At 38.9% G+C, this 8170-nt stretch overlaps 2 protein-coding genes across 2 annotated transcripts; both read left to right on the plus strand.

The window, feature by feature from the left end:
• The first annotated feature begins 290 nt into the window (after window positions 1-290).
• LOC138886151 (uncharacterized) lies at window positions 291-614 on the plus strand. The gene has a single exon (XM_070167188.1). It carries the CDS (start codon window positions 291-293, stop codon window positions 612-614), a length of 324 nt encoding a protein of 107 aa, XP_070023289.1.
• Window positions 615-947: 333 nt separating this feature from the next.
• Window positions 948-1351, plus strand: LOC138886152 (uncharacterized). The gene is made up of 2 exons (XM_070167189.1): window positions 948-1162; window positions 1222-1351. Exons 1-2 carry the CDS (start codon window positions 948-950, stop codon window positions 1349-1351), a joined length of 345 nt encoding a protein of 114 aa, XP_070023290.1.
• The last annotated feature ends 6819 nt before the right edge of the window (window positions 1352-8170 follow it).

Consider the following 8170-nt stretch of genomic DNA (forward strand, 5'->3'; position numbering starts at 1 on the left):
TCAAAGGACAGGTACTGGCTGAACACCTTCTTAAAAATCCCGAGGATGGAGGATACGAACCCCTGAAAACGTATTTTCCTGATGAAGAGGTATCATTTATAGGAGAAGACATTGCAGAATCCTATGACGGTTGGAGAAAGTTCTTCGATGGAACAGCAAACTTCAAAGGAGTTGGCATAGGATCAGTCCTAATATCAGAAACCGGTCAACATTATCCGGTGTCTACCAAACTCAGGTTCCCCTACACCAACAATATGGCCTAGTATAAAGCCTACATCTTAAGACTCAAAATGGCCATTAACATGAACGTTCAAGAGCTTCTAGTGATTGGAGATTCATACTTGCTTATACATCAGGTACGAGGAGAATGGACGACCAAGAACTCCAAGATACTCCCGTATTTAAATCATGTACATGAATTGAGAAAGTGGTTCATGAAGACGGAATTCCAGCATGTTCCTAGAATCCAGAACGAGTTCGCCGATGCATTGGCTACCCTATCATCTATGATACAACATCCCGACAAGAGTTTCATTGATCCCATTCTAGTGAAAATCCATAATCAACTAGCTTACTGTGCCTATGTTGAAGAGGAAGCAGACGGAAAGCATTAGTTTCATGATATCAAGGAATATTTGGCAAAGGGAGAGTACCCGGAGCTTGCGAATCCTACTTAGAAACGCACACTTCGGAGATTGTCCAACAACTTCTTTCATAGCGGAGGAATCCTATATAGGAGTACTCCCAATTTAGGATTATTAAGATGTGTAAACGCAAAGGAAGCATCCACGCTACTAGAGGAAATTCATGCTGGGACCTGCGGTCCACATATGAACTGTTTTGTCTTAGCAAAGAAGATACTCCGGGCTGGTTACTTTTGGATGACTATGGAAACGGACTACATCCAGTATATCCGAAAATGCCACCATTGTCAAATACATGCAGACATGATAAAGGTACCTCCAATTGAGCTTAACACAAAAAGCTCACCATGGTCGTTCGCCGCCAGGGGAAGGGACGTTATTGGACTAATCGAGCCTGCTACTTCCAATGGACACAGGTTTATCCTAGTAGCCATCGACTATTTCACCAAATTGGTAAAAGCAGCATCTTACAAAGCAGTGACTAAGAAGTCGTGGCAGACTTTGTCCGCGATCGCATTGTTTGTCGATTCAGAATTCTAGAGGCAATCATTACTAACAATGGCTCTAATCTTAATAGGGAGTTGATGAAAGCTATGTGCGAAACTTTCAAGATCAGACAAAAGAATTCCAAAGCCTATAGGCCTCAGATGAATGGAGATATAGAAGCCGCCAACAAGAATATCAAGAAGATATTGAGGAAGATATAAAGAATCACATATAGTGGCACGAGAAGTTATCATTTTCTCTTCTGGGGTATCGTACCACAGTCCGCAGATCAACTGAGGAAACCCCCTATATGCTGGTTTACGGTACAGAGGCTATCATTCCCGCTGAGGTGGAAATTCCTTCCATAAAGATCATACAAGAAGCTGAGTTCAGTGACGCAAAGTGGGTAAAAAGCCATTATGAGAAACTAGCCCTTATAGATGGAAAGAGAATGAATGCAGTATGGCATGGTCAACTCTATTAGAACAGAATGTCCAAAGCCTTTAACAAAAAAGTCAAGCCAAGACAGTGTGCACCGGGACAGCTGGTGTTAAAGAAAATTTTACCGCATCAAGATGAAGCCAAAGGGAAGTTCTCTCCCAACTGGCAGGGTTCATACATGGTTCACCGGGTTTTGACAGGAGGAGCCCTCATACTTGCAGAAATAGACGGAGAAGTATGGCCAAAGCCCGATCAATTCAGATGGGGTCAAGCGTTACTATGTGTAATCTTTATGCTTTCCTTATATGATGTAAATTGAACTACGCCTGACCAAATTCCCGTTTAAGAGGGTATACGTAGGCAGCCCTATGGGTTCGGTCACAAATCAGTAAAAAATTTATCCCCCCCCCCCACAATTGGAAATTGGGGTAGAATTTTGAGGAGGACCCTCAAAATTCCGAAGTAATTTCAGCCAATCGTCGCATGAGCAGCAGTCAGAAACTTAGACCCATCAAACTAGGGCAGAATTTTGAGGAGGACCCTCAAATATCCGTAGCAAGAGAGTTGCAATGTCCTGAACTACATCACAGTCATCGGTTCATCTAAAAATTATTTTTCTAATTTATGTCATACCTTTACAAAATCATGCATGTTATTACTGAAACTATTTTGTTTAGCAACACTACCCCAATAATACTGACGGTATCACCAGATCAAAGCCGCACGGGTCAAGCAAAGCCAGCGGGGATATGAACTAACATTTCCCCTTACAAAACTCATGATTTTTCTTTGGATGTAGGCACTAGGATTGTGAAATTGTTAAACATACTGTACGCTCATGGGACATTGAACATTCAAGAATACAACTCTCAGAACCGTTGCACTTGACAACTTTAGCTATCAGCACACACCAGTGATGTTCCATATGTTACAATTCTCCCAGTAATCACAACGCCGCAATCTGCTATCATCTAAGAAAACTCTACTATCAGTTGTTAACTTATTTTTTGCATAAGGCTACCATTCTGCCTTCCGAGACTAAATGTTGTCTCCATCTGCATTTGCATTGCATAAGGCTACTATTCTGCCTTCCAATTTGCATAAGGCTACCATTCTGCCTTCCAAGACCAAACACTGTCTCCATCTGCATTTGCATTGCATAAGGCTACTATTCTACCTTCCAATTTGCATAAGGCTATCATTCTGTCTTCCGAGACTAAACATTGTCCCCATTTCCATTTGCATTGCATAAGGTTACTATTTTGCCTTCCAATCTACATAAGGCTACCATTTTGCCTTCCGAGACTAAACGTTGTCTCCATCTGCATTTGCATTGCATAAGGCTACTATTATGCCTTCCAATTTACATAAGGCTACCATTCTGCCTTCCGAGATTAAATGATGTCTCCATCTGTATTTGCATTGCATAAGGCTACTATTCTTCCTTCCAATTTGCATAAGGCTACCATTTTTCCTTTCGAGACTAAACGTTGTCTTCATCTGCATTCGCATTACATAAGGCTACTATTCTTCCATCCAATCTGCATAAGGCTACCATTCTGCCTTCCGAGGTTAAGCTCTCCCTCCATTGGCATCTACATTTCATAAGGCTACTATTCTGCCTTCCAATCTGCATAAGGCTACCATTCTGCCTTCCGAGGCTAAGCTCTACCTCCAATTTTCTTCGAAACTAAGTGTTATCCCAAACACTATTTATCTCGCTTCTCTTACGGGCTAAGCTCTGCCCTGCAATTCGCAAGACCGAGCTTTGTCTTGTCCGCATCATACTATTGCATCCTTCATGGGCTGAAATATTGCCAACTCATTCAAAGACATCATTGTTTGGAGGCACCATCTTCATAGACCGAGAACACCATGTCATGGCCTGAGGATCTCTTTTAATCCTTTGCATATCATTATTCAAAGGCGTCATGGTTCGGAGGCACCATCCTCATAGCCCAAGAACATCATCTCATGGCCTGCGAATCCTGCATCAAACAACCCATGGCCCAGGACATCATGGTTTGAGGATGCCATTCCTAACTGTCCAAAGGCAACATTCATGGTCCGACGGGAATTTGCATCATGTTTAAATTTATGCACAGTATATGCTTGTATTGCTTCTATTTGCAGGTAAGATGGTGAGCAACGACTATCCCAGCAGGAGTGATCCGACTCCAGTTCCCTCAAGCCATATCAAACCTAACCATTCTCGTAATCCGTTCTCTCACCCTGAGCTAGATGTTGCGTCCATTCTTGAAATGGCTTCATCGGTATACTCTGCCGATGGATCCTGAACTAGATACGACCTGATTCCTATAAAACCAGGGATATGTAGGCAACTCAGAAACCAGGGTGCAGCCTAAATCTCTTCAAACCATTCCGCTCGGTTAAAATTGGCCATCATATCTTTAGCTGACACATCTTTCATCCTTCCCAGGTAAAGAGGGGCAGCTATTGATACCCAATTTTTCCTCAAATTATTTTAAATTTGCATATAGGCCATCAAAATTAGGTTTTCATAACAATTGGTATTTTTCTATAATTTTCCTCATATTTTTACTAATTCTTTTTTTATTTATCCAGTATTTTTATCTCTAATAATTAATTATAAATTGCATTACAGATGATTTCAAAAGCAATCCTTGAATTAATATGACATTTTTGGTCCTATTAAGACAAAATGTATTTCACAAATTAGCCCAAATGGCACTATCTGGTTATAATTGCAATGACTTTGCAATTATGGCCTAATTATATATTTTGTGCTATGCTTTTACTCAATAATTAGTCATTTATATTTTTAATACTAATTAATCATTTTAATTTAGTTTATTAAGCATCAATTTTATTTTTTATAATTATTAGCCATTTTTATAAAATATTTATCTATTTTTATGAGGTATTTAACAACTAGCCATTTTTAAATTTCAATTCTAGCCTAATTAACCCAGACCCCTAACCCAATACACTGAAGAGGCATGAGCCATTGTGTATGGTTATACAAGATGAAGCTAATCAAAAACTTGAGGCCAACTTACGTGTTGCCAGCTCCGACGAAGCAAAAGAAGATGAATTGATTGAATCTTGTCCGGAGGAGGCGGCTACAACCAGAGATTTCTCTCCAAAGAATAGTGAAAAAAAGAAGGTGACTCAAGAAATAACACTCAGGAAACTACCAATGAGAGTTGCAAAGCAAAAGGGGGTTGCCACCTCCACATCTACGAGGTCCAATAGATAAGAAGAAATGAAGAATTTTGAAGATTATTTGAAGAAAATTAAAGAGGATTTTAAGGAAGTTCAAATTGAAGAACTCACAAGTTTGATAAATGAGGGGCAAGACTCTAATTTTTATGTTGTTTTAGTTTATCATTTTCAAAGCATCATCATTTGCATTAGCGTCATAGAGTGTGTTATAAACTCTATGGCGATCATAGAGTACTTGGTACTTTCAAGTTCCTATTTTTTACATGCTTGCTAGAAGATGAGGCTTTTTCTTTGCCTCAATAGGATTAGTGAGGTAAGGTTTAGCCCGGTTAGTGTTGCCTTGCACCTATGCCTTTGGAAAAATATCCACACGGCTATGAGATTATATGCCCTCGTGAGACTTTTGCCCGCAGCTACACCATGAATCCTCTACATGAGGATGCAATCATGAGGCAATGTGAGGCGCAGAGGAGTGATTATATAGCCAAGGCATATGGGTAATAAAATCGGTGATAGTATCCCCCTTATTTGTACTTTTCCTAATTGTTGTATTTTTCCTTTCTTATATTAATAAAACACTAGCCCTAGGCGCTTGCCTAGCGGATTGCCAAAAAAAAAACTAGCCTAGTTACCCAACCCAAACTTAAAATCTTACTCGGCCCAACCCTCGTTTGATCTGAGTCGTCGATTAATTAAAATCAACGTCCCAGATTAATACTTACCATATTAACCCCTAAACGACTACCCCATTTCTCATCCCCCCCCCCCCGTCTCACTTCTCACTCGTCTCTCGGAATCCTCTCAACTCTCTCTAGAACCTTCGTCTCCTGAGCTCTGTCTCTCCACTTTACGGCCATCTCCTTGACGGAAACCATGAAGTTTCCACCTCTCATCGACCTTATGTATCCGTCTTTCACACATGTGTCACCGATGGAGGCTCTCAAGTGACCCTGAGGCGGTACACTCCTATCTCCGGTCTCATGCCATGTTTTTCGGGACACCTATGGCCATTCGAGTAAGATCTCTACATTTTCCGGCCAAAGGCCGGTGATATTTTAGTTCTCTTCTCCACCTTTGGATTTTCTCTGGAAACCCTAGCTTTAAATCCTCCGGTATTTTTAGATCTGTGATGGATCTATGTGTCTTTTAAGGTTCTCACCTGTTTTCCTCAAAAGATTTCTCTGATTTCAAACGATTTCCTCATTTTCCAGACTAGAGTTTCAAAACCCTTTTGCAAAAACGATTTCCTTCTAATTTTTAGTAATTACTTTGTGATTTTTAGCATGTTTAAACATCACCTGAGTCTTTCATTTTTGCTCGGTTCATTTTTGTTAAGAAACCCTAATACTTCTGTGTTCGATTTGAAGTTTGAGTCTGTTTGTGATGTGTTTGCATGTCTCTCATGAACATTCTAGGTTTCATGTATGTTCTATATGCTCTTGTGCTTTCTGCTCTAATTTGTTCTTAGGTTTCTCTGATTTTGTTCAACACATGTTATTTATCGTTTAATATGTTCGACTATATGTTTTATTGATTGTTCACATAATAATTTATATTGATTTTTGTGTAATCTCCTTAGACCTGCGATATCTTCCCTGAATCTATGAATTTGTGTATTTTCCTACTGTACTGATTTTTCAAATTGCTTCCTTACTCTTGTGATACTTTCCTTAGTTAGTGTTGATTCCCTGTGATTTTCAATCTCATTCGTGATTCTTTGAACTAACTTTCAAAATTAAAATTGTACTCTACCTTAATTATGTGCACAAATTTATTGTTAGTTATTTAACGTGCACTTCCCTTACTTGAAAATATTCTGTACATAGTCATTATTACATGTTACATGCTTTTACTACTCCTATTATGGTAAAATCAGTCTTATAAGTAATTCTTTTCCTTATTTGATACAACTTGTACCTGTTTGAACTATGACACCCTAGTTGAAGGGAGTCCGGGTCTTTAATTGATTCTGATTTGTATTATTTCTATAATTGAGCTAAGTCAATACTTATTACCTTATTTCCCTTCTTGTTCTCAAACTATAAATACTATACCCTCTCTTTAGCATAACAGATGAACAATTCCACTGTTCTGAACTCTCTCTTACATACATACATACTCTCTTGCTTCTCTTGTTGTTTACTTGATAATTAGTCGGCTGCAAGCCCAAACTAAGTGATTACATTGCTGTACTGCTCTATTGTTCTACTGCTCTACTGATCTACACACTAATACTTTGCTTCCCTTCATTGTATTGCTCTTCACTCCTCACTCTGCACATATTCTCAAATTTTTACTGGTATGTTTTCAGTTTAACTTACAGCATCCAAAGTAATATGTCTCTATTTGTATTGCACTTCCTTTTGTTTCTCTTATGCTTCTACTTGTGGTTCTTCTATCTCCCTTGCAATTAGCATGCCTATTTTGCCATGTGATTACCCCTTCCCTGTAATTCAGCATGTCTACTGCTTTCTTACATTTTCTACTACAATTCTGCCCTACCCCCTAATCCCCAATACATTATAAGCATATGTTTGTGAAACCTAGTTACTATGTGATCCTGAATCCTCCCCCTAAACCTAATGTGTAACTTTGTTTAGCACCCCTTAATCTAATACCTTTAAGCTCTTGGCATGAACACTTTACAATAGACTATTGTTGTGACTATTTAAGTTCTGTAGTACTTCTCTGGTGTTAACTTGTGTGCAAATATGCTTTCACATATGATCCACTTGTCCCAATTCCTCCTTTCCCTACTTGTGTTTGAACTATGTATGTTGATTTGGTTTTGAGTTGCTGATTGTCTTGTTTCTTTTCCTCTTCAAACTGGTTTTCACAAAGGCAAACTCTTCTATTGCTTTACAAAACTTATTTCAAACTAATCATTGTCAAAACTGTTTCCAACTCAACTCTTTTAAACCTATGTCAAGCACTCTCACATATACTCTTAGAAGTCTAGGTTCTGCCCCCTTAATATGTGACTGCTTAGGGACCCTTATGAGCTCCCTCTAAACTCTAGCACATTAAGGCTGGCTCTTCCACACTACACTAACTCAATTTGGTTATGAATCTGGATGTGAGCACTGCCCTGGATCCCTTGAGATCCTTAAAGAACTCTGACACACCTGGATCATGTGAAAGGCTATGAACCAATGGCATTTGAGACATTCTGGAGATTTTGGGTCTATCATTAGGTTCCCTATAGTATAAATTTTTCTTTTATTATTTCAATTATGTAATTTTTGCAAACGGTTTGTAATAACTGTTGTAAAAACTCTCTGGGGATGGATAGTGAAAAGGGATGGGGTAAATATGCATGCTATAGTTGTTAAGGGTAGAAAACATGTTATTAAGTTTATATTCCTAATTGCGCAATAGAAACCATGCTTAGG

Source organism: Nicotiana sylvestris, chromosome 2 (genome assembly GCF_000393655.2).
Source record: "Nicotiana sylvestris chromosome 2, ASM39365v2, whole genome shotgun sequence".
Classification (NCBI taxonomy): Eukaryota; Viridiplantae; Streptophyta; class Magnoliopsida; order Solanales; family Solanaceae; genus Nicotiana; species Nicotiana sylvestris.

Excerpts from the sequence above, each read along its gene's own strand:
- LOC138886151 (XM_070167188.1), top strand. The coding sequence starts at position 291 with ATGGCCATTAACATGAACGTTCAAGAGCTTCTAGTGATTGGAGATTCA.
- LOC138886152 (XM_070167189.1), top strand. The coding sequence starts at position 948 with ATGATAAAGGTACCTCCAATTGAGCTTAACACAAAAAGCTCACCATGG. Across the intron at positions 1,163-1,221 it reads ACTTTGTCCGCGATCGCATT|GGAGTTGATGAAAGCTATGT; the intron begins GTTTGTCGATTC and ends TAATCTTAATAG.